General features: G+C 44.7%; 1 protein-coding gene across 1 annotated transcript in view; it reads left to right on the forward strand.

Annotated features, from left to right (window-relative positions):
• Positions 1–3,885: 3,885 nt before the first annotated feature.
• The window catches only part of BEND4 (BEN domain containing 4), a 38,183-nt gene continuing 15,254 nt past the window's right edge, over positions 3,886–26,814 (forward strand). Inside the window, exons 1-3 of the mRNA XM_037384105.1 lie at positions 3,886–4,269; positions 12,240–12,806; positions 25,711–25,802. Of these exons, the coding sequence (XP_037240002.1) occupies positions 3,900–4,269; positions 12,240–12,806; positions 25,711–25,802 (1,029 nt within the window). The 5' untranslated portion in view covers positions 3,886–3,899. The remainder of the gene's footprint in view (positions 4,270–12,239; positions 12,807–25,710; positions 25,803–26,814) is intronic.

Below are 26,814 nucleotides of genomic sequence, written 5' to 3' on the forward strand. Positions count from 1 at the left end.
GCTGGGTCACTTGCCTGATGGATCTCTGACATAGGATGTGGATGAAGGTTTAAGTGAGACCAGCAGCTCATGTTCTCCCTCAAAAAGCTCCTGAGTCACCTGATTAAAGTGCAACCTTGACAAATATGCACAGCGTTGTCTCTCACAGTTGGAATCACCAAAGAGGCTAAAAACAGCACCATGCACTGCATAATCTCTAACCTCAGGGGACAACAAAAACAGAGAATTGCTGTGTCAATCTCATTTCCTTGTTAGGCTCATTATCATAAATGCAGGCCTTTGGTTTTGAATGCCACACTTCAATAACATTTACCTATCAACAGCCGCTGAAATATTGAATTCCACAGTCATCTTTTCCTTTTGATGCTTTCCCTTTTGTTTCTTTATCCATAAACATGAGCAACTGAGCTAAGCTTAAATTAACTAGCTGGGGTTAAATGTTTAGGGCATCAAATTATGGCTAGCCTGCTTGCAGAGTGGTTTAGATTACAGAGGAGAGTTGCCAATCTTAGCTCTCATCATGCACTCCAAATGCGCAGAGCAGTTCATGGCCAAATCCTGCATGCTTTAGTTATCGCAGGAGCACTGCTCCCATGAATAAGTGGAGCGAGATTTAGCCCCTGCTCAGAAGATAGAGATGAATCACACTTTTATTCTTTGAGTACCTCATGGTACCTTCAGCACAGGCATGTTCAGTGATTGATAGCCTGTGTCTAGATTGGGTATTTTTCTATATACTGACAAATATTCTGTTTGCGGCGATTTCTAGGGGCAGAGGAGTATACACTGCAGCAATGTTGGGTTTCTTGTTTTTCATTGTGCTCTTTATCTTTGTTTTGATTAGGTTTTTTTTCTGATGGTCAGTTACTTCCCATCCTTTTTCCGCTCAGAGATCTCTGAAATAATCCTGTTACAGATCTCCAGCCCTTAGCGTCAGTAAAACAGTGGAAACTTGCATCAGTAAACAGGTAGGGAAAGACATAACCTCCGCTTCAGGGTCAAATCCCAAGTGGTAACACAGTCTAAGGGAAATGAAGGTGTTTGGCTTTCTTGAAATGAGCTGCTGGTATCAGCTAAGGCTTCTCTTTTTCTGCCTTTTTTTTTTTTTTTAAATTGATCAAGGTAAGGGCTGTGTCTTAACTGTTTTAATCCAGTGTGCAATCAAAATGGGACCATAATTCAGAGATAAATGTTGGGTTAATAGTAATTTCATGACTACATGCTACTCACGAGACCACTTGGGTGCTGTGAACGTGCTGTGCAGGGAGCGGCTGTGGCAGGGGGCAGCCCACAACTGCTTGCAGCAGGTACAGCTGCATCTGCCCATACTTCAAGACCATCCCTTCACCCAGACTGCCTTTTTGCCAGTCTAGGGCCACACTCCTCACCTGCAAAGCCATGTCAGTCCTTCTGCAAAAGGACTGCATACCTGTACAGAATTTTTAAGTAAAATAGTGTTCCCTTAAGAAGGGGCATCCCACAAAGCCAAAGGTGGGGCTGCCAGGGTTAAATGCTTCTGCTCCACAGGGCTGAGCTGCAGGAGCCCCTCATCTGAGGCACAACACACAGCCTTTGGGCCAGCACCAGAGTCCCTCCTCTGAAACTCAGGGGAAGAGTGGTAGAAGGAAAGAGGGGGCAGGTGAGCCCAATACATTTTTTAGGTCTACATACCCAGAAGAATCACTGGGTATGTAGACCCAAAAAGAGAGCAGAACAGATGAAAAGCCAAGCCTTCCTAAAAACAACCAAAGGGGCATTTGGTGGTGGGCACTGTCAAACCTCAGCAGAAGGAAATTCAGTGCATAAAGTATCTATTTCGTTTTCCTCTTGGCTGAGGTCCCCACCTTATTTCAGTGGCTTTGGACTCCTTTAACCCCAAACTGGCTTCTCTCTTCATGTCCGTAGAGATCCAGCATCTGCCTGATGAGCTGCAGGGACCCCGGATAAAGGAGGCAGCTTGGAGGACGTCACCTGCCAACCCCAGTTTTCTGTGTGAGGCTTGTGGTAGGGCAAGGGTTGTTTCCTCCAGCAGGAGCAGAGGGGTAGGCGTCAACACCAAACAGTAGCGAGTGCCTAGGGATGTAGTTGACACTTCAGCAGGTCATTTTGGGCTGTTTCTTTGAAACTAACTACTAACAGCCTAATATTAACTTTATACAATTTTATTAATGTACTGACCTGCGATAGCTGCTGGTCGCAGCTGCGGTAGAGGCTGGTCAGATGAGACAAGGTGGAGGACGCATTTCATTTCTGAGTGGAAGCAGAGTTTCTCTCTACACTTATTTCCAGTCTCTCTTTCGCATTACAGTACTTTTTTTTTTTTTTTAAGGCACAGGCGATCAAAGAGTCAGTCAGAAAACAAAAAGACTTATGATAGATTTTGCTTAAGTAAAGTAGTGATTTCTATTACACTAGCCTTTACTTAGAGGCTTTTGGCTGCTACAAGGAATTGATTTATTCTACTTGTCAAAAAAATCAAAACCAGCAACAGCCCAGCTCCTTGTACGCCCTGCCTGAAAGAAATGCCTGGCTTGTAGAAGTTAGCTCGACTTTTCTGCAGGAGAGGGGCCGAAGACCGCGGGAGTTAATTACATCAGTAGAGAAGGGTCGCTTCTCATTTCCAGCGAGCCCAACTCCGACTAAATAAATAAAGCTGAAATGGGAGAGCAATGACCACAATATGTGGCCGAAACTCCACGTGATGACAGAGGAATGATTTCCCACCACCACTGCTTAAATATAACTAAGGTGTTCTGTAATTTTACTTCCACAAGCCAGAGGGCTTATTGTAATCCTGATAAATTATAGCAGCAGAAGCAGGAGAGAAGTGGGACAGAAGAAGGGAAATGTTAATGCAAAATATAAAATTGCCTCGCAGAAAAAGAATGGGGAGAGCGAGCGAGCGGTTTGTTATCATTTATTTTTCTTCAACATATCATTCAGTTTCAGCTGTCTCCCATCTCACCCAGATCTCCACCATTTCTCAGAAACGTCTCTCGATGGCATCTCATTCTCCTCCTGTCTTTCACCAGCGCTTCATTATTTCTTAACTGTCCCTGGAAGGGTCTGGGCAGGAGGCGGGGGAGCGGCGGGGGGGGTGCAGCGGGGCCAGCCTTTGCCCCGGCGTCCGCCTCATTCCAGCACTTTGCAAAAAGCGGGGAGCCGGGGGGGGGTGGGGGGCGTTGCAAATAATGTTAAATGTGATTAATCTCCCGGATTCCTGGAAATATGACATGCATGAGTTACAGCGAAACCTCTTTTATTTCGCCATGAAATGCTTTTGCATAATGAGAAAGAAAATGTCCTCTGTGCCCTAATCAACTCTGACAGGTCCTGGACTCCCAAATACTTTTATTTACGGCATTATTTATTGCACCCCTGGTAAGCGGGGAGGCGGGCCGGCGGCTTGCTCGCTGCGGGGGGAGCAGGGCCGGGCCGGGCCGGGCAGGGCAGGGCGGCGGGGGCAGCGGCGGCCGCGCTCCGCGCCCGGCACAGGGGCCACAAAGTTTTCGCGGCGGCTCCGCGCAGCGCGGCCCGGGCCGTGCCCCGCCGCCCCGGAGGGCCGTGCCGGCCCGGGCGGGGGGCGGGGGGTCGCGGGGGCTCCGCGGCCGCTCACCCCGCGCGGCGGCGCCCAGCGGCTCACCTGCCCCCGCGGCGGGGTGCCGGGGGCGGCGGCGGCCCCGCCAGAGCCCGCCTCCCCGCCCCGCTGCCATTAGCAGAGATTACCCTAAACACTTGCCGGTCGCCGCCCGTCTCCCTCCAGGCATTGGCGCGGCCGCCTGTCAATCAGGCCGGCGCCCTGCCGCGCCGTGGCTCCGCCGTGCCACAGAGACGAGCCGCGGCGGCGGCAGACACAGCCCCGGAGCGGGGCCGCGGCGGGCCGGGGGAGGCGGCGGAGGATGGAGGAGGAGATGCAGCCGGCGGAGGAGGGGCCCAGCACCCCCAAAATCTACAAGCAGCGGGGCCCCTACAGCGTCCTGAAGACCTTCCCCGGGAAGCGGGCGGCGCTGGCCAAGCGCTACGAGAGACCCACCATGGTGGAGGTGCCCCGCGGGCGCGGAGCGGGGCAGCCCTTCCCGCACGCCGCCGAGCCGCTGCCCTACGCGCCGCACGGCCCCTTCCCCAACGGGCCCGCCCGCCCCGCCGCCGCCCCCGGCGCTGCCCAGGGCCACCCCCGCCCGCCGCCGCCGCCGCCGGCCCCGAGCTCCTCGGGCCGCTACGGCCCCTGCCCGGCGGCGGCGGGGGGCGGCGGCGCGGAGCTGAGCGCAGGTACCCGCAACTCCTCTCCTCCGCCGTGCAACTTCGCGGGGCACTTTGCAGCAGGCGGGAGCGGGATGGGGGCCGCGGGCTCCCCCCCCCCCCCGCACGCACACACGCGGCCCCCTCCCCCGGGGGGTGGCGGCGGGCTCGGCCCCTGGCGGGGGTGCCCCACCTCGGGGCCGGCGGCGGCCGGCGCCCCGGGGCTGGGCGCGGGGGGCGCGGGGCGAACGGCCGGCTCCGCCCGCCGGTCGGGCATCGCTAAAGTTCCCGGGGGCGGGCGGGGCCGGGGCGGCTGCCCGGCCGGCGGCGCCCCCGGGGCGGCGGGGGACCGGGGAGGAGGTGGCGGCCGCCCCCCCCCTCCCCCGCGCTGCCGTCGGGGCCGTGCCGCCAGCCGCCGGCGGGGCGAGCCGCCGCCGGGCGGTTCGCACCTGCGGGAGCGGCGCTGCCGTCTGCGGGGCGGGGGGGCAGCCCCGGGCTGGCGGTCGCGGCCGGAGGGGGGGCGGCAGGCCGGGGCTGGCTGCCGGAGGGAGCCGCTGGTGACGGCGAGGCTGCTGGTACAGGGGTGGCGGTTTTCACAGAGGGGAAATAGATCGGCTGCTCGCCCGCACCGTTTCCGTAAGATGCAGCGAGGAACGGGAGATCGGGTTATTTCATTTTTTTTTCTTTAAAGGTGTAAGATACCGAGATGCTGAAGGCATATCTTTCTTCTGGTGATGGCTTGGAGTTAAAAACCACGTAGATCTTGATATGCAACCTAAATTTGGCATCAGGAAATGGGAAATTGCATCTTTAAGCAGAGTACAATCAAAAATGAATTACAATAAATCCTATATAATTGCATAGGTCATTCTCTTTAATGAGATTTTATTAACCTGACTGTCAAGCTTTTGAGTCAGGCAGATATTTTATCTTCTTCAACTGATAAAAGTGTCAGCTATAAACCACCATATAAATATTCATAAATCTACACATCTGTGGCAGCCTATCAGCATCATTCTTTTGGACATTAAAAGCATTCTAATTACTTTCTGTCTAGCAGAGCTGAAATGCTGCCTGTTATAGTATGTGCTTGGCAGGCATGATTGCTTTTGTTTGCCATCACAAATAGCAGCATCCTATTTTATATACTGATGGTCCAGAATATATTCAGGGTTTGACTGAACAGGATGAATGTTATGAAGCACCATCTGGTTTTGATAACATCGGGTATATTAACTCATCTGTTAATTTTTGACACATCATTGATTTATTTATTTAGAAAAATTGGATCCTGTTTTGGTATGTTGCTGTTTGCCTTTGTAACAAATGTGATGACATTTCCTTACTAAACAGGGAGATATGCTAGTTAATAGGATATATGGCTGTGTTTTAATGCCTGTTTTTGCACAGAAGCAGCCGTGTACTGGATTAATTTTATCATGTCTTGTTACAAATAATTCAAGTACTTTGCCAAAAAAGTTTAATACTTGAATAGATTAGCCTGAAAATTCACGGCTCTGACACGTCGTCCTGTGATCCGTGGCAGAAGGTCATCTTTTCTTTTTTCTTGAAAGTACTTCTTATGAAATGCCCAAATGGTGGTAGTTCAGTATTTTTTTGTAGCCCACAATCAAAACGTTGCCGATACATGTGACACCTACGTTTCTTTACAGAAGCAGACTACACCATGGAAAACAGCTGTATGGTAGATGATATATGAGGCCAAATTCACAGCAAAACCCTCTGGGCTTTGATGAGCAGAAGTTTGGACTTTCTCATGCCTCTGTAGACTGTACTAACCGGGTGCTGTGCTAGAACAGGCTTCAGAGCTTGGCATTGATTCAGTCCTATGCTGAAAGAAAAAGGTAGTTAAGGAACAGCCATTTGTGCACTGAAGTTCTGTGAAGTCCCTGTCCTGTCACGTACACATCCAGGCTTTACTTTAGGTTCCAATATAGGTCCCAACGTAGCCTTCTCTCAGCTAAGACTTAAGTACCAAGCCAAACGGAACAGGAGAAAACAAACCAAAAACTTGTTACTGTGTGCAGAAGTGGAATTTTGTACAAGTTGTTACCAGAGGCTGATAAAGCAAGTAGCAAGGTTTAGACCTCCTGGGTATGGTAATCCTGAGGTACGAGCTTTGCTGATCCTACTTGGTGGTGGAGAAGCACCAGGTGCTTGTGTTGGAGGAGGTGTGGCACCAATAAGCTGAGCAGGGAGCTGTGAGGGTGAGCTAGGGGGGACCTCGGGGATGTATGTATGTGAAGTGCTTCCATCTTGTCATCCAGAGCCTTGAAATGCTCTTAACAAATGTGTGAGCCAATTTAATAGCTCAGACTGCTGCTCGGGAAGCAGAACTGGGGTTTTGCCACAGGGGAGTGGGAGTGTTTGTCCGTGCTCCGTGCATGGTTGCTCTGTGCTTTGCCCGATGCCCACAGGGTCTCTGCCCACCCAGCTCCTGGGTTCCCCACAGCAGCAAGGGGCACAGGCTGGGCCCTTTCCAGAGCACCTCATAGCCAGAGGTTCATCTTCCAAGTGGTGGATGTTGTAGGAAGGGAAGGATCCATCCTTTAGCACGTATCCAGCTGCAGGTCCACTGGGTTGTTCTCCACAAGGCAAGACAGTCACCATCCCTGACTCGCACAGTTTTCCCACATAGCTTACCCGTCGCACTTGGTGGGTGATTACTTGAATGAAGGGGTGGAGGGCTGTGGATCACGGTTTTGTAGGGACACCCATTTTGCAAGGTCAATTTCAGAGATTCCCCTCTTTTTGCTGATACCTCTCCACTTGTCCAGGCAACAGTGAGCAAGCTGGCTAGTAAAATACCATTCCTGGGATGTCTAACTAGGTGCTAGCAACTTAAAACTTAATGCAGTTGGTTCTTAATCTTCAGGCATGACATTTCTGGCCCCTTGGGAGTCAGAGCACCAAGTTTTCTTTTGAGAGTGGGCATCTCACACACAGCCACAAGTAAGGACTCTTCCTGATTTTTTTTTAAGCTTTTCCTAATGGTTGAAGCTCTTGCCAAGAATGAATTGTTTCTTCCTCAGTCCCTCTCTTAAGAGACCACCCTGGCCTGCAAACTCCACAAGAATTGCAGGAAGTGGGGTTAGCAGAAGGAGGAAAAGCAGGTGTTCTTCATCCTGTGACATGGTGAGGAAAGATCTAGCTCAGGATCCCATCTTGTAGAGAAAGATCCTGAATGAGAAATGTCATCTTACAGTGAGAAATGTGGAGCTGCGCTGCAACACAAGCCTTCTCTGCTCTACTGAATAGTGGTTACCCTGACCACTGCTGCTGCAGTAAGCCACACAAACAGGTACATTCAAAGCACCAGCAGATACCCATTTTCTCGTGTAAAATATTAATTTTTTAATAGTCTGTTCAGATTATTTTCCTGGTACGAAAACAGTGTGTGTCTTTGTGTTTGGTAGCATGTAAGTTAAACAGTATCATAGTCCACCAAAGAAAGTCTTCTTCCTTAGGAAGGCATGTTGTAGACCTTACAACGTGCCTTAAATTTTAAGGTGGGCTTTGATGAAAAGTAGAGAAGAGCAGAGCTGTCTTAGAGCTGTTATTCCAGTGATAACACCTGGCATGTTTAACATGACCAGTTAATAAAACTTCTATCATGTCTAGACTGATCAAAGTGTTTTTAAGTGAACAAAGAAGGTGAAGATCATTTTTTTGGCCTGCACTGAGAAGTTGGGAACCCTCATCTAGAAGTAGATTGTCAGATCAGTACTGCAGTGATCAAACACTTGCAGTCTTCATCCAGTGGGCTATCAGTGGTCTTCATGCAAAATCCTCTAGAAAGCACCACTTAATTATGGGAGGTGTCAAATGCTTTCAGTTTTGTGACCCAATCATAGATATTTACAGCAGTGTTCATATCTAAAAACATAATGACAAAGTCTGTATGAATGGATAGTCATTTGGGAGGGTACAGAGCTGCTGCCCCAGGACCTAAATTAATAATAATATGATACTAATAAAAAAAATCAAGAAATACAAATCATCAGGTGAGAGGACTGAAACACTGCAAGGTAAAGTGTGAGATGATTGAAATTGCTAAGAAGCCTGGACTTTGGAATCTTGCTGAAAATTAAGCACCAATGAATACATGCCCTGCAGGGGAGAGTGTATGGTATTGAGTTCAGACCCACTCAATAATTAAGACTTCTTAAACCAGCTGCCCAAGATTACGAAGGAAACTATGGAAAAGCCACCACCTGAATCCAGAGCCACTGAGACCCAGCACGATTCCTTAGTAATAAAGCTGTCTGGTCTAAGTCTGGTCTAAGATTGAAAAGATCCTCAGGTGTAGGAAAAGCTGATGTTACACCTGCCAGTCTTTCGAGACATCTTTCTGATGCATCAGTGTATGTTGTCAGGTTGAGTTTTGGAAGTTTGTTCTTCCTAAAACACTGGTTTTAGTCTGGCACTTGGATAAGAAGCCCTGTAGTTCAGCATGAATGAGAAAAAGATGTAAAGATGAATGCGGTATTTGGGAGCTGGTACCTGATTTGCCATATGATGGTATCTTCTGGTTGCTTGCACTCTTAAATAATCTGGTTAGGAATACTGACACTTTTAGCCATTTAATCCTGCTCTGTTAGCACTTTATGGGCCTGATCTGGCAAGTCCACCTTTAGGCAAAAGTCTAGTTAAAGCCAATAGAAGTTCTGTAAGACTAAAGACTGCGGGGTCTGAGGCATTAGAATTACATAGTTGGTGAGCATCATAATACGGAAAAGGAGTATCACAGTAAGACTTTCATAAACCGTTTACACCGTTTTAGTCCGGTGCAGTCATTTCAATAGAATCCTCCGTTCCTAGAAAATACATATATTACATTAAATCAATTAGGGATCATAGATGAGTGATTATTCAGCAGTAATCACATAAAAACAACTTTTTGTCATTTCTTAGTGATTAGACATTGCACAGTGCTTGCATTTCTAATTACAGTCAGTCCGTAAAAGCTGAAATCCCAGTTTTTATGATATATGCTAAATGGGCAGCATTTGTTTTTGTTTCTTCTCCATCACAAGAAATAACCGCAGTTATCATTCTCATTTAGGGTTGTTCAGACTGTGGGTACGTGTACTGTTGCTGATGTAGAAGTCGCTTCAAAGTAGTACCCGCTTCAGCACAGAGACAGACGTTTCCAGAACGTGTGCTGAGAACATCCCTCGCTATTACTGCCCAGCGGTACCCACAAAAAAAACATTCGCAAATCTTTGTGCTAGCATTTCAGAATAGTCCTGCCTTGTCATGACTTTCATTTTTAAATCTTTGAGTATGGGTTAAAGTTAAGAAAAAAAACGGTAATTGCTGTTACTGTGTCTTTGTAGTTGATCTGATACTGAACTGAAGATTAAATCAATACTGTCATTTCTGTATAAAATTTCAGTTACATTTTAAGCCAGTATCACGGTGAATATGCCTAATGCATTCAATTTTATAAAAGAACTCATCATTAATTTTATCTTTACTGATATTAGTGTGTATTATAGAATTCTTCAGAAACTGGTATGTGAAATGTCAGGTTACTTTTTGCCATATTTTAGGAGAAACAATAATATTAGAGTAACATCTCTCATGCTAATCTAATCCCTTTTCAGTTGTTTCATTCATATTTTGTCCCCTTGCAACAAGGATATGCAAAGAATGAGTGACTGTTTTGTCAACAAGGACCATAATGATTAAAATACAAACAGTAAATATGACTTAAGGTCTGGAATCAGATTATAGGATTAAAATGAATGAAAAAACTGTTCTGCAGCAGGATTGCGAAGTTCTGATCAATATCATCCTGTAATAATTTTAAAGGGAAAATGTGGGAAGTAAAGAAGTAAAGCAGAGAAAGCATAGCTTGAAGTTCTTGGGGATGCTTGAGTTTCTTGATTTTCTTCTGGTCTATCACTAGGTCCCAGGCAGGAATCTGCAAAGTCACTGGGGTTCTGTGCTTTTAACTGATGTTACATCTGTTGTGCTGTGTTATTTTGAGCTTGCATCATAAGGGTTAAAGACAGGACAGCAGGTATGGAGGCTATAGAGCACCTGGCCCCTCACCAGCACCCACTTGCAAAGAGGGCAGCCGTGCCCCTGCATTTCTGCCCTTTTTGAGTTTGTAGTTTGGACAGAGGGCAATGCTTAACGTTTCGCATCAAAGATGTGTTGGAGAAATCTGCCCTGGTTTGTCTGAGCCTGTCTACAAGGGTGTGGTGTGACTCGTTAGCACAAGAGGCTGATTGCAAGGATGTTCTTGGGGCCAGCCCAATCCTTCCTTCACATGCTGGTGGGCTTTCTCTTCTCGGCCCTGGGCAGCCTTGCAGCCCAGCACTGCACCTGTGCTGGCTCTGTCCCCCTCACGTCCCTGCTCTTACGGCGAAGATCACGTGCCTGGGTGCCATGCCGGGCAGGTCTCCTCGGGCTGCCTTCAAGGCTGGAGGCACTTGTGTGCTGCTTCAGCCTGGCCCTCTTTGCAGAGATCTGGAGGATGGTAAAAATGCAGATCAGTGTTCTTTCAAATATTCTTCAGGCCAGCTGTACTAGCCTTGGTGTGAAGTAGATTTTCCACCAGAAGGTGTATCTTCTGTGTCGTGGAGAAGTACTGTGAGAAGTGCCACCTCTTTAAAGGCCCAAATTCTGAACCTTTCTGTTCTTTACGTATTATCAGTGTGATGAGGCCAAGTTTTCATCTCTGCTGATGAAGTTAAGATAAATGAAGGTCTGGGGTGCTTAGTCTCATTTATGTAGCAGGTTGCCTTTTCAAAAGTAAATGCATTTGTCACTTTCTAAAAGTCAAGCCTGCCTGAGAAAGCTCTCCAAAATTGGCAGCGCTTAAACCTACCAGTCTTTTTTTTTCTTTTTTTTCCTCATGCAAAATGTTAGTTACATCTTCTTAGACACCTAGAGGAACTCAGCTATGAATAAGCTAAAAAAATCTAAAAGGCATTATTTTTATTGGGGAACCTAACAGGTCGTATCATAAATGTCATGGTCATTTTCCATCCACGTCCAAGAGCTGTTACAGAGCTTGGGCTGTATACATAGCCACTGCAGAATGAAACATCCTACTGTGTAGGTTTAGGTTGTAGCTGCTATTGCTCCCTGAGACGTGACACCTCCTGTCACTAGAGGCAGGTCTGATTAGGTGCAGCATGGCATCTTTACCCTACTTCCAGATCTGGGCTGCTGCTTCCAGAAACTGCTGCACAGCCCTATGTAGGGTTTCCTGATTATGTCCAGAGAAGCTTGAAGAATCTGTACTGCTCTTTGCTGCATGATACTGGGCTGCCCACAAACTCATAGGAGGTCAGCAGGACAGAAAAAAATTCCTCTTCTGACCAGAGGAGCTTCGTAGTTTACATTTGATGCCTTTCCTCAGTGTGAGAAGAGGGGTTTGTGCTTATTGCTCTTGAGTTGTTCTTGGACATACCTGGAACTTAAAGCAAAAGGAACAGAAACAAAGTCCATAGAATTGGGAGTGGGTCATGTGAAGTGTCTCATGCATAGTGTCAAGCAAGTGCAGCAAAGATGAAAGTTGGGGGGGGGGGGGGAAGCTTGGAAGCCTTGTTGGAGAGGAACAGGGCATAGGATGAAGGTGTAGTGCAAAGTCCTGCAAATATGTACTGGCAATACCCACCAGCAGCCTGAAGTAGGCTTCCACAGATAGGATGGAATTTGTATCTTCTTCCCCATTTACTTTCTTAGTCCCTCTGAAAGAAGATGGCAGTAAGCAGTGACTGTCATCACAATGCGTTTCTGATGAACAGCAAGGGCATGAGGGCACTCTCAAAATAGAAGCAAAGTCAGGGTTGTTTTAAATCACAGTGTTGCAGAAGTATTAAAGCAGAAGCCATAATTTTAATGTGTTCAGAAATAAAATGCATGCTACTGTAAACAGTTCTGTACATCCATCTAGCTGCTACTGCCTGGCATAACCTTTTGCATTGGGTTTCTGTGATTCATCTTTTCTTTTGTTGCAGAGAGTCGAATGATTCTGGATGCCTTTGCCCAACAATGCAGCCGGGTTCTAAGTCTCTTAAATTGTGGTGGAAAACTACTGGACAACAACCACTCTCAGTCCATGATTTCTTGTATAAAGCAGGAAAACCCAAATTATAGTGAAAGACAAGAGCAATGTCAGCTTGGGAAAATGGTCCATAGTCAGACGTCAGACATTTTAGACATAGAGATGCAGTATATGCAAAAGAAGCAACAAACCTCAGCCTTTCTGAGAGTTTTTACCGATTCCCTTCAGAACTATTTGCTTTCTGGGAGCTTTCCTTCTCAGAACACCTCATCAGTAAATGATTTTAGCCATTTGGCAGATGTGGATCCACTTTCAACCTCTCCAGTACATACTTTAGGTGGATGGACATCTCCAGCAACATCTGAATCTCATGGTCACCCATCATCTTCTACACTTCCAGAGGAGGAAGAGGAGGAAGAGGAAGAAGGTTACTGCCCTCGATGTCAAGAGCTAGAGCAGGAGGTAATTTCATTGCAACAAGAAAATGAGGAACTTCGTAGAAAATTGGAGAGCATTCCAGGTAAATAATCCCCTGCCATCTGATACTGTCAGTCAGTGATAAAAACAGTTTGGGTAGTAGTTTGTTTGAAGTTGTTCTCATCATTTTTTAATATTGCGATCATAGCAATCGAACACTGGAATTTGTCTCCAGCCAAAATTCCTGTAGCTGTGCCCGGCAGAAAATTATCTTCTGGTACTCATCCATATGGATCTTGATTCCTAGATTAGTAGGCTGTGTTCAGGATGGGGTGTACTGTTAATCCCAAATTCCAAACATCAGGTGGTTTGTCACAGTAATTTCAAACATATGCTTTTATACCTAATTATCTGTCTTGTTCTTTAAGTTACGTTGCAGCTTATAAACCTAATTCCTCTTTGGGGCTTCTTTTTTGGTTACTTAAAGAAACTATTCAAAGTTGCATCCGTACTTTTAACTGAAATAGATTTGCCTTTTACCTTGAACAGTATCTCTTAAATTGCTGTTAGCTCAGTGAGAAGCATAAATACAGCTCCTCCCATTCATCTTCAAATAAAACCTGAAAAAAAAGCTTGACAACAACTTATCCAGTTCAGCAATACCTACCAGCCACTGGGAGAGAGAAAGCAGACAGAAAAACCTTATCTAATAGAAACCTCCTCTGTGGAAAACATCTCTTGCCCCTTTAAACTTGGTTCTCATTGTTAAGGTGCACTGAGATACTTGAAGAGTATATGGTGTTGGATAAGAACAAAATATCTTGGACCCATGTCCTCTAAAATTTAAGACAGGCAAAAATACACCTCAAATAATACTAAAAGCAAATTGGAATTTAGCAAAGAAAGGAAGTCTGCAACACACTTCTGACACATATAAATGTTGGGGAGCTGCAGCTTTCTAGATGAAGCTTGAGGTGCTTAGGGTAGGTACGTGCAAAGTTAATTGAACTAATCCCTAAGTGGCAGAAAAGCACAGATAACATAGCATGGGTTGCAAGAGAGAAAATATCTCAGAGATGTTAACTATGTAGAAAGTAAGAAGGCAGTAACCAACCGCTGCCCCAGTATGTACCTGCGGTTGCAAAATCTGAGCAAAAAGCAAGCAGCAGTCTTCATAATTCTCCCCAGCTCTCAGTGATGTATCATGCATTATTTGTTTTACATTGTGTTTTTCCTTTGTACATTGGTCCCTAGGGGTACCAGCAAATCCCATAAGCAACACTGTGCAGAGAAAACCCAAAATTTAGAATGTTTCCCCCACCTCTCCCAAAATCTGGAGTCACCATAACTCATGCACTCTCACTGGATTCAGTAGTGGTTCATACATCATGTGGAAACACTGTGACAAAGGGAATCATGTGGACTTCAACTCCTGTTGAGCCCTGGCTTTAGGTGTATAAGACCAAAAATGATCATTAGGGTCTGTAATCTGACCTACAGCTTTCATTCAGTCACCTATATTGAACCCAGCAATCTTTATGACTGACTAAAGCACAACTCATATTTGACTCAAGTGGTATCTCAGAAGACCTCCAGTCCTGAGTTGGAGACTCTGGTGAGCAGTAGCTCTGCCTCTGACCCTCACAGCTGACTCCAGTGGTTAATTACACTGGTGAAAACGAGTGCCTTATTCCTTGCCTATCTGAAATCAGCTTGTAGCCATTGGCTTTGCTCCACTAAATGAAGTGCTGTATAGGCCTTGGTAATTTTTCTGTTTGAAAGTACTTGCAGATTGAAAGCTGACTTAATTTCCATCTTAGATAAACTAAGCAAACAGAGCTGTTCAGAACTCCTCAAATGAGTTGAATCCTTCTTTGCAGTTCTTTTCTCCCCTTCTGCTCATTTCTTTAAAATCTGGGCACTGGAGAGACATGCAATATGTTACCATCTGCCTGGGCAAAGGTGAGTAGTCTCTCTGTTCCCACCCACGGACCATGCCCTGGTCATTTGGCCATGGGTCATGCAGCTGAGCTTCTTGTTCTGTGCTCATTTCTTCGTAGATGTACATAGTTTGTATTTGGCTGTGTTCATGTACTAGGTGATCTGGATTGCTTTGGCTGCCCTGTTTGCCCAGTGTTTGCTGGTTCACCAGTTTCTGCGTCATCCAGATTTTTTTTGATTGTTTTTAAATTAGCTTTATGATTCTGGTTAGAAACGTTCAATGGTATTGAAACTGCTGGAAGTCCCTGTCGAGCCTTGCTAGAAACACATCTTTTTGTGATGATTCCCTCAGTGACAAATACTGGAGATGTCAGTAGCAGGTTCTTAATCCATGTATGCTGATGTTGAGTGTTGCTGCTTTTGCAATCAGGTAACTCATGGTAGTAAGTTAAATGCCCTTCAGGAACCTAGGTATATTACATCTGTTCAACCCAACTTTTTCACACGAACCTGTAATCTCATCAAAGAATGACAGTTGGGTTAGTCTGACAAGATCCACTTTCCGTAAGACCATTTTGACTGGCATTAATTATATTCATATTCCTTAGTCCTTAGCCAATCGAATCCCATTGCAATTGTCTGTATTTTGCTAGGATTAGTGCCGGGCTAAGCAGCCGGTGTTTACCTGGGTCATCAGTTACCCTTCATCTCCCTTTAAGTGAGAGATAAACATACATAAGCACAGCTGTTTTCCACCCCCCCAGAAACAATGAACCACCTTGTTAACAGTGTATCAAAGGGAGCAGACAAACATAAAGTAAATGTGCGAGGAAGGACATATGACTTCATCAGCGAACATAAAACTGTTACCAGATGCATCTGCTGCTGTCTGGGTGAGGTATACAGGTAGGTCTAAAGTGACCCTTGCAATTGGGAAAGTGTTAAGAGCCACAGAAGCTGCCCTTGGATTTTGCTACATGGTAGGATAAAGGTCAGAGCTCCCCAGGCAGTCCCACAGCCACCACTGAGCAAGGTTAATCAAAAATCAACTAAAGGCAATGTCTAATTATTTTTGTCTCCAGTGCTGACTTTGCTCCAGTAAGCTTCTGCTGCCAAAGAAGGCAGCAGAAATTCTTCTATCACCTGGAACACCCAGCTCTGTATGTAAACAGGCGCAACACCCATTCTCTGAGCATTTTTTTGCCCATTAAGGCGTTGCACGCCTCGGGAGGGAGCCAGAATCACTCTGCTGAGGGTTTCAGTGTTGTTTGCCACTATCTGTCACATCAGAGTCATCTCAGAGCACAAACTTTGATGTACAAACCTCATGCTGGGCATCTGACAGGCCAGGCAATGTAATTAGTGCAGAGGCGAAGCAACTGCGGAGGCAGCTAGACGAGCGTGGAGGCTGCCATACTGTCCCATCAAGCTGCTGAAAGAGCTTTCTTTTTTTCGGATATAGTGGTTTTCCTTCTCATCCTTGAGGGAGCTGGGCTGGAGCTGCTGGGTGAGGCTGGCAGGGGACCCTGTGGGGCGGTGGGAGGCATGAACCGTGTTCTCCCCGCAGGTGCTGAGGCTCTCACCAGCAACCCTGTCAACAGAAGATAAAAGCACCAACCCCTCCTTTCTGCTCTGTCTATGAATCATTTTATCCTTTTCCTGAAATACTTTGCATTTCTTCTTTTTTTACTTTCCATATGCAAAAGCCCTTTTAAAATCCATGAGAGTTTGCGATCTAAAAATAGTTACCGCTGTACTTCTCTGCCTCTAGCTCTGCAAAGCACCATTTGCATGGCTCACAAAGAGAATACCGAGAAGTAGAGTGTTTTCTCAGCAGATGTAAAGGCAACGACTTTTTTTTAACAAATGTTTCAGACAACATATCCTCCTGTAGCTTTTGGACACAGAAAATAAGATTTTTCAGTTTTTAAAACTCTGCCCTGTTGCTGTAGAAGCCCTCCAGTCCTGTAGGATCTTTTTTCCCATTGCCTAGCCTCACTCTTCAGCAGATCACCACTGGAGAAAAACAATTACATGGGTGAAATATTGCATATGTTTTGGTTGTTGGTTTGGTGTTTGGTTTTTTTTTCTCAAAAAATACCCATTTGATTTGACTGAAACAATACGTAAATTTATGTGAAATCTTAATTGTTTCAGCTATGGAATAAATTAAGAAAAATTTATATTTCAGTGCTTTGGTTTTGGAGCAATGTGCGTTCTTGCAGCTTGTGCAGTTTTCCCCAATATGTTTTTTTTTAGGCAAAAACATTAACCGAACATTTTCAGTTTTCAGTTAATTTGAAAAGAAGAGAAACATTTTTATTCAGTGCATTTAGTCTTGCTTTGAAAAATAATTAAAGATTATTCCAGTTCCTGGAAGGAGTTTGGCAAATTTATCATTGACTCTTTAAGGTTTTGAGGCTGTCAAGAACATAGCAAAGTAATCCATCTATACAAGGAGAAAAGTGTCTCCTAATCTCTTTCCTCTGTATAAAAATTACTGTGGCTGTGATACATTCCCAGTAGTGAAATTAAAGACTTATTTGTGAAACTGCATGTAAGACCTGGATTTAGACCGTCTAATATATAAGGATATTAAGGAGTTCTCCTTCACTATTGTCAGCATGATTTTCTCACGAGTTTTTGGCCTAAAAGGGAGAAATTATTTCCAGGTGGTTAAAGCAAAGGCCAGGAGTCATGAGCGAGGTTTTGCCTCCTGGTGCTCCTGGCTTTGCTGCATGGTTTTGGGCAAACCAGCCTGGAAGCAGTGAAAAGGTATAAGTAAGTAAGATGAAGATGTGTGTCATAAATACAGTAATTATTCTTACCTCATTAGCCCAGCAGCAAAAGATACTCCAGCAAAGAGCAGAAGGATGGGGGTGAAAACCCCCTCAAATGTAGAGAGGTGATCGCCTATAGAGACAGCGTTCATGGTGGCCGCAAGTAGGCAAAACAAAGCAGGATTTGCAGGTAGAGTTAATATCAATGTAATTGAAAAAGAGTTTTCCGGGAGGTTTTGTGTGCCCAAGGCTTGACTTTTTTTTTTTTTTTTTTCCTGACTCTATCGGATGATCTAATAAAAGATATTACTTTTCCCTACAAATCCTGTCTCCTTTATACTTTCAGAGCATCGCATTTCCAAAGAGCCTACCACAGCTGCAGTGTAGATAAAGCAGCCATCAAGGGTTATGATGAACACTTTTTCATGTCTTTTTTTTTTTTTTTTTTTTTTTTGTCCTGTTTCTTGATGTTCACATTTAACCACTTCTTTGGTTTCCCTTGATGTTCTGGATGTTTTGGTCTGATCTCTGCCCTCGTTCTACTGTTCAGCTTCAAAGCATGAAGTTACTTCGGGAAGAGGGAGCCTCAAGCACGGTTGCCCAGTGTTTGGCATGAGAACCCCTTTGAATTTGCAGCATGGCTTTGCTTGCAGCTTGGGGCTGCCAGCTTAGTTTGCTAAGCCAGTCAGAGTACAAAAACTTACTGAAACACCTAACTGCAGCAGACCAGGGCTTTATTAATCTTTTTTGGATGCTTCTGGGTAAAAGCCCACAAGAATTTGGGGGGTCAGGTTTCTTAGCCTACTTTGTGGAGCAAGAGCTGGTAGGAGTTCTGTGGGGAGCTGCAGTTCAGCCTGGCGAGGCTGAACTCCCTGGTCTCAACTTCGGTTTGTGTTTTGCTCCTCAGCATTTTAGCAACACAAACTGCTGTCCCCGCTCACCGGGTGCTCCTTGGTTTCCCTGTTTGTTGTCAGCGGTTTAAATGTGTAGAGGGTTTACAGGGGAGGTCCCTGCCCTGAAGAATTCATGGCCGAAAGGGAGGACAAGAAGAGGTACCTTCTATTAAGTAGAAGGACAGCGAGGGAACACCGGCAAAAATGAAAGCCACAGGAGCATGTGGCAGCATCGCTTAAATGAGATGCACAGCTGCCTTGTTTGAGCTCTTTCTCTTCTGTGGCTTAGGCAGAGGTGTACATCCCAGGGGCGTATGCAAGGGGCACATGTTTTCTTCTTTCTGGGAGAAATATTTTTGTAAAAGAAAATTGAAAGAAATACAATGGCTTTTCAGATGCAGATTAACAGAAGTTGAGTAGTTTTCCACTCCACCTAGAAAACACAACTGAGAGGAATTTTAAAAGTAATGGGATATTTGCTGTAATTTTTTCTCCCTTCCTTGCTTTTGGCAGGCACGTAGGTCAGTTTAGCCAATCTTTAACACCTTTCTGCATGTAATGACGGTTCTTCTGATTTCTGCTGGCTGCTCTCACTACAAATGGGTGCTGGTTTTGTTTTGCCATCCAGTTAAAGCATCCAGATTTGTAGGGTCTTGAGTACTGAGATCAATTCCTCTTTGCTAACCCTCATCTCTCCTTGCCCCTCACTCTTTTTCCAGCTCATGGTACCCCAACAACTTGTCTTTGCAGCCCGTCCATGCAACTTCTCACTGGCTTTCAGCTGACGCTTAAAATAAATTAGTGTATGAGCTAAAATAATCCAAGCCATGTTATACTGCACACTTGTCCAAATCTCAGGCAGAGAAGGCATCTCCGTTAATGCTACAAGAAATTCATACTGCCATGTAGTTCGTCAGCAGGTTCCCTATCATTTGTTACATCTTTTTGACAGTCAAGCATCAATTTAGAAATGCCCTGCAATGAACTCAGAGTGAAGCATTGCTCAAGGTCGAATGAAGGAGGACGTGTTGCAGTTCTGAGCCACTCTTAACTAACAGCTGCTGATCAGAGTGGGGTGGATGTAGACGTACACCCTTCCCAATTCTCCTCCTCGCTGGCAAGTCAGAAGTAAATGGCCTTGAGTGCTAAGGGATTCATCTGCTGCTGTGCAGACCACCAGGAGAAATACTAGCCAGTGTCGGCTACACATCACAAAATCTCATTAATGAACAGAATAATCAGATTTCTTACTGTCTGCCTGTGGGGCTGAGGCCGCTGTGGGGAGACACACAGCCAAGCTGGAGGTGAGCCATCCCTTCTTGCTAGGGCTATCTGATGCTTTGGGAGAGGTTGGATATATCAGTTATTTACATTGGAGATACGCCTTATTTACAGCAGAGCCCAAGTATCTCTTCCTAGTGCTGTGCTTTGGCAGTACAAACTGCCCTGGAGTGTGTTACACAGGAGGCCACATTCTGGGGAGGATAAATGAGAGCACTCATTTTGACAGACACCAGTACAAGTGATTGTAGCCCGATAACACCTACAATGAGCAAAAACTCAGCCCAGACTAGTAATGGAGAAGTTCTTGGCACTTCATAAAAAGTTCGAAACAATTATTAGAGCCAAAGGTTAAAAAAAAAGGAGCTGGTGGTAACTTGGAAACATTAGAAGTATGTTGTTGAAGGCCCCAGAAGACTATCTAGGAGGAAGAGGTTCATGCTGGTTACAGAAACAACCAGCTTAGAGGGAAGGCAAAGGAACAGAAGTATAACAAGCGGAGCAGAGGGAAAGTTGATGGTGATGAGTAAAAATCAGGGGTTAGGATCAATGGAAATTTAATAATTAAAATTAACACTGGAGTGCTGTGTTCAGGAAGGAAGTTAAAGGGAGAATATGGCATCCTAATAACAGTATCGGGCAACTACCAGGTGGAAGTAGTAGGGTTTGTCAATAATATGGAACTGCTCATTGGGTATTTCTGTTCTGGTACTTGCCAAGAATAATCCCATGCAGTCACACCGATATGATGACGATGGTAAGCAGATGGAAGTATTTTCCATTTCCACTGTAACTCTGGGTGTTAGCACACACTCAACAGGAGCTTCAGGTGGGACTGCAACCTCAGCTGTTTGCCCTCCTGGTGTCGGGACAACTGGAGAGCTTGTTAGCACCAGAATTGCCAGCCCTTTTAGAAATGATAAAGAGATGCTGGTTCGAGCAGAGGTTGTAAGACGGAGCAGTTCAAGAGTGGAGTCAGGAGTAGCTCTTTCGGAGACTGGCATCGCCAGGGGAGCTGCAGCACAGGCCACCCGGAGCAGTAGCTGCTTGGGCACACCAGCTTTTCATCCCTAAGTGCACATCAAATTATTACCAGAAGCATTAGGCAGCTGCTACCAAAGCACAGTGTTTTCAAAATCATGAGATTTTGACAACTCACTTCAGGAGCTAAAAGAAAAATGAAGGTGGACAAAGAGGACTCTGACTCGTTCTTTTATGTTTTGGAATATTTGGGGTGCTCCAGAAGACTGAAAGATGCAAATACTATATGATTTTTATTTGTTTTTATAAGGATACGCGAGATGTCCTGGATGATTGTAGGCTCATTGGCCTGATACTGAGCCCAGACAAACTTAATTGCACAGCTGATACTGGCTTCAATTAATAGATTACTAGAAGAGAATAATGGAGTTTGTTCCAAGCAACATCTTGCCAAATTATGGTTTTGATAAGATTAAAAGTTTGGCTTGCTGAGGGTATTGCAGATACTCAGGGTGTTACATAACATATTACAAAAAGTGATTTAAAAAATGCAAATATATTTGTGTTCAGGAAATTGCCATAGTGCAGCTGAATTTCTGGAGGGATTCTTTCTGAAACTCTTCACAGCCCATGTTTTTAATACTGTCATCGGTGAAAGGTAGCATACAGTCATTGCTCACAGCTTGCAAGTGGTGCAGAGGTGGCAGTGAGTGAGCAAGATGAGAGGTGAGACTTGGTCAAACATGGTGTAGCATTACTATGTGTTGAGGCACAGAGAAGCTTTACTTGGTTTCAGCCCCTGAGAAATGGACACTTAGAAAAGCTTTTGGAGGACATGATGGCTTTCTGGCCAAGTATTGATGCACAGTGCAGCCAAAAGGGCTGGTGTGGTCTTCAGATGCACGGACACCTAAGTAGGTGTAGGGACTGTTGCTTTTAGCCAGAGCCCAGCGTGTCGGGAAGGTCAGTGTTGAGCTTAGCAAAGACAAGACAGAGAAATTACTTCACCACTAACTATAGGTACATAACAGGTAACAGGCATTTTCCATTTCTTTTCCAAAGACTTTACAAAACCCCACTGAAGGAAACCAAAATGCGGACTTGAAATAAGGTGTGTGTTCCTGAGGGTGAAATAACACATGCCATAACAACAAGCCGTGGGTAGAAGCTGCATCGCTGGGAGGTGACGGCTTGGGTTGTACTGTGTTGTACTTGCCGATGCTGTCTGGTGCAAAAAGGATTTAGTCTGGGAAGTTGCTGTGCTGTGTAGCAGGCCAGACTCGGAGATCACAGCCCAGCTTTTGTCGTTGGCACAGTCGGTGGCCACCACACTATTCAGCTATTTAATAGAAATTAGGATACTCCGCAAAGAAAGCTGTGTCAAGCCAAAGAAGCACTTGTTACAGCATACAGATGCCTAGAATAACAATGAAGCCTTAAAACTGGGATCAATAAACAACAAAGACCTGCCGCCTCTTACGCGTGTCCTGCTTAGCATCTTGGCAAAGCCAGCCTTCCCCAGCACGCTCGGGTCCCCGGTCGCGCTCCTCCTCACCCTTTAGCTCCCACAAAGATCTCACTCTTCACTCGCTGCAGGCCCGGTTACCTTGGCACTTCCAGTGTCTTTTCTGAGACACTGGCACTTTCAGAAGGTAAAGGCTGTGGAAACTTCTTGCTAATGGGCAGGAAAATTACTGCCTCCCTGCAGACTTTCTACTATATCGTAAGAAGTGTTATTTCGACATCAGTGTCTTTCCCTTGGTTACAGTAGGCACAGATCCCTGTTGGTGATGCCAGTGACAGTGGATACGTGCATAAGCATGCAGAGCATCAGCTCTCAGGGTTATGATCTTGTTAACTCCCTAGAGATCGCATGAAATTCAAAGAAATACAAAATAAATAAGCTATTAGGTTTAAGTGATTATTCGTCCTCACAGCTGGGAGGCGCAGGCTCTTAGAATGTTACATTTGCTGCAGGGTTTGGAGGAAAAACTTCCTGTCATCTCTCAGCAAAGAGAATATTTGCAGAGCCATAAGAGGGACGCAAAAGCAAAACCAAAGCTTTGACTCTCAGCCTCGTGCTGCCCTCTTTGTGGCTTCCTTTAGGCTTCGATTAACGCAGCAGCCGAAGAAGCCGTGGCTTTGCAAGTAGCATCTGGTGTTTGAACAGACTGAGCTTATTTGTACCAACAGCAGACCGTGATGTACGATAGCTTTACAAGTCAGAAATGCTCAGAATCCTCCAGTCACTAGAATGATAACTAAATCATACAATTTTGTGCTAGAAACATTACTGCTTTTATGAAGACAGAAATTTTTATGACCATCAGCCAGCTTTTAGCAGCTTTGTATTTCTCACTGGTAATGAGAAAGCATTTCATCAGCAGAATACAGGTGAAATAGAGCTGTACTTCATCTGCCAGGGACACAACAGGTTAAACCATTTTCTGTGTCTTCTCACTTGTGCCCCATCGCTTTGAAAGAACATGGGTAAATACATCTTTGGATAGCCTGCAGTGAAATTACTTACTGTGGGTAAAATACCATCCAGCTGTGAGATCAGCTCCTAAAAATTAGAAATTTTTGATGCATTATATTCTGTTCACTTTCAGGCCCCACGTTGTTCCACATAATTACAGGTAATATTACCAAGTATGGCTGAGAGCCATCAGGTTGTCACCAGGGACTTTTGCTAATAGAGATAACCAGAAAAGCAAGTGCAAACTTCAAGACTGTTTTGAGCACAGCTTCAAGGGCCCAAAGAAGTCTAAAGCTTCCAGGTACTGCGGATGCTTTGGCAACTGGGACATCAGTGAACTTGCTAAACAAAAAGTGACACATTTAGACAGGGCAGGAAAAGGATACTTCATAAGTATCTCTGATTTCCCAACTGTCACTCAACTCTCCTCCAAGTTCAAGTATCGTGCATCTTTCAGGCAGTAGTACAGCCATCCGTCATAGGCTCGTCCATCCTTCCTGTTACCTTGCAGGAGATGTGGGGGTCTCACAGGAGATGCTGGTTGCCCACGATACTTTCCATGCAGGTGGGAGGTTTTGCTGACCTTGTCACAGGGTTTCTGACACTGCTCAGGGCAGCAAGCCTGCATGATCATCGCTGTGCCTCTTTCTTGGGCGCCTACTTAATCAGAGAGTAAACTCTGTTCTTAGTTTAATCTTCGTCTTAGGCATGCCAGACAGCAAACACATGTGGAGTTTAAGGAAAGGGTCTCCAAATACAATCTTGCCCTTCAATCTTACAATCTTACCTTACATGGCGGGGGGGGGGGGGGGGGGGGGGGGCGGGGAGCGTGTGTAATCATTTCTTTTTCCCACATGATTTCCTGTATACAAAAATGGCGGGAGAGGGGGAGTCAAATCCTTTTTTTGCCACCCCTTCTTACAAATATCCAGTGTACTAAAATGTTCTATGTTGTTACTTTTCTCCTTTATTCCACGTAAGATCTTTTATTGAATTTTTGATTGCTGCTATATGCTAAGTACAGGGCAACTCATCACAGGAAGGCCACAGAACATGTTGGTAGGACTGTTAAGTTTGACTGCCCTTTTGACTTTTTCAGAAACTATCCAATGACACTTAAAGTGCTTTTTTTCCTACAAGAAAAAAAACAGCATCCAGGCCCTGGTGCTCATATGGCAGCGTCACTATGTAGCAACTGCGCTACCGAGACCCTGCCCTGGTCTAGCAATAGGTGGTGGAGGCACTGGAGAAATGAAACAGGTACAAGTCGCTTGAAATGCTAACTTTTGCCTAGTGCTTAACTTCCTAACCTCCTATGGCAATGTGTGACGTATCAAATGAAACAGGAGTAAACAACAGCGATGGGTCCTCTTTACAGGCAAGTCAGTGTGGAGTGAAAAGGCATTGGAGTTTATTATTCATACACGGCATTTTGAGTGACTTCTGTATGCAGACTGCTGGGTGTAACGCCACTTTGCTCTTAATAAAGAGTCTGTTTTGCACAGTGTAAAGGTGTTTTGCACCCTGGCTGCCTAGACAAGGGTGTAGTTACTGCACAGTGTGAATGCCCAGGAAAGAGTGCAAAATACCTGCAGATCCTACCTTGAGACATTCTCACTGATTTCAGCGCTTGCTTTTAGATTGCCAGCTTAAAGACAAAGCCCAGAACACCACATTTTTCCAGGTGTAAAGGCTGAATGCCAAGAAATAATAAAATAAAATAAAAAAAAGAAGGAACACTGAAGTATTTTTTTCTGGATTTTTAGCTGCAGCTATGATTATCTCTGAATATTTTAGACACACCACCGGTATGAAATGTGAGAGTGATAAGGTACCTTAAAAATGATGCTTATTTAATTTTGCACAAGTCAGTCATAATGTTGGGTTAATATCTGTTTAATTCTCCTACGGTGTTTCAGGCTCAGGAGAAAAGCACTGTATCTCAAAAATACTCCAGAGTTAATCAGGGACGTGGCAGCATCTGCTTAAGAGAGACCCGTAATTGAATCATCCCTAATTAACCTATCACCTCAGCAGAAGGGAATAGGATGTTGGTACCACTACTGAAATGGATGAGAGTGCTGGGAATAGAAAGGGGGGAGGATGAGGGAAAAAGAAATAAAGCCATTTGCCTAACACCTAGTTTTATAACAAATTTGGGAGGAGGGAGGGAAAAGAAATTAAAGTATATGAATCATTAAATCTGTTCAGTATAGTTAATCAGACTGTAGTTTCAAAAACATTTGACCATATTTACATGTTAATCAGTGCATGATTTAGGTCCAAGAAATGTTTTCTTCTTTGTGGGGTTTGGGCTATTTACAGTATTTACAGATATTTTTTCTTATTATCATTACTGCTGACCTAATTTGTATTGTAATAATTATAATTTCAAACTAGGAAAAAAACTCTTGGAAACTAGTGGGCAGAAAATAAAAGCAATGTCAGAGATCTCAACATAGGAAATACAGCATCTGTTGTATATTTATTGAATGACATGTCTGCACAAATCAAAATGAGAGGTATTTCCTATTTGAAATAAATCTCACAGACATACAAAACAGATCCTGAAGAACACTGCTTGATTTAATATTGTTCTTGTATTTTGTGCTAGATAGCTAATATACAGTAATTGCAATTTGTTTCATGCAGTGCCCTGCCAGACTGTTTTAGATTATTTGAAGACTGTACTTCAGCATCACAACCAGCTTATGGTACCACAGCCAACAGACCATCCGACTGAGGTAGTATACAGTGAAGACAAGCTACATCTCTTTATGTTTGACAATTCATTGAAAACCTGTAGGCAAATAAATCAGTAGGTGCTGGAAGAATACATTTAGTAGTAAAAATATGTAAAATCTGTTATTAAACTGTCATTCTTAGATACAGTAATCCCCCAAATGGAGGAGACTCATCACTAGTATAATCTAAGATGACTTTATTGAGCAGTGCATAACCCCCTCCATCCGCACCAGCTGCACTTTCCTTGTTTTGGTTAATTTTTCTCTCGCCTTTCCTCAGAAGCATCACTTTTATGGGTAGTATCTAGGCTAGGGCTAGCCTGGTGAAAACTGTAGCAGGGTGATTGACGGTGGCTGCACGCAGCAGTTGCCCAGTGCACAGGGGCTGCAGCCCACGCATGGAGGCACCAACATGTCATGTATGGACTCGGACATGCATATGTATAGAGTTAGTATAGCTCTAATGCAGTCCTGAGATGGTTAACACTAAGATATAAGTTTCCTTCGTTTTGCAAATAGACCCAAATATAGACTTCTGCAAGTCTTTGGAATGCTCGTGCTTTACAGAAAGCATCCCAAACAAAATGTTGAGGTTTGACAATTTTATACTTGATACAGAGTTTGGGGATTTTTGTAGTTATGATCTGTGTAAAAGCGCTGCAGTGAAAAAGCAGGAAATTTTAAGACCTCCCCTTCTCTAGAAAGTAGATGTATAGATTTATCTATGATCAATTGTAGTGTGACTCATGTTAATTTTGCTCCAGTGTGTTTCTATCCAGGCTTGTAAAAATGCTTCAAATTAAGTGGGTTTTGCTGAGACTTTTCTAGTTTGGAGTGTCTGTATTTGAGGTTCTTGCTATGCATGTTTTTGTATATGTAGTGTATATTTGTCATTACCCATTATTCACACAAACAAAATCAGAAGAGGGAAGTCTTATGTTTAATCTGACCTTCCTGTGTACAAATATGTGTGGTGCAAGCCTCATGTAGTCCAACTTACCGTAGTTTTACT

This window comes from Falco rusticolus, chromosome 1, assembly GCF_015220075.1.
Source record: "Falco rusticolus isolate bFalRus1 chromosome 1, bFalRus1.pri, whole genome shotgun sequence".
NCBI classification, from domain to species: Eukaryota; Metazoa; Chordata; class Aves; order Falconiformes; family Falconidae; genus Falco; species Falco rusticolus.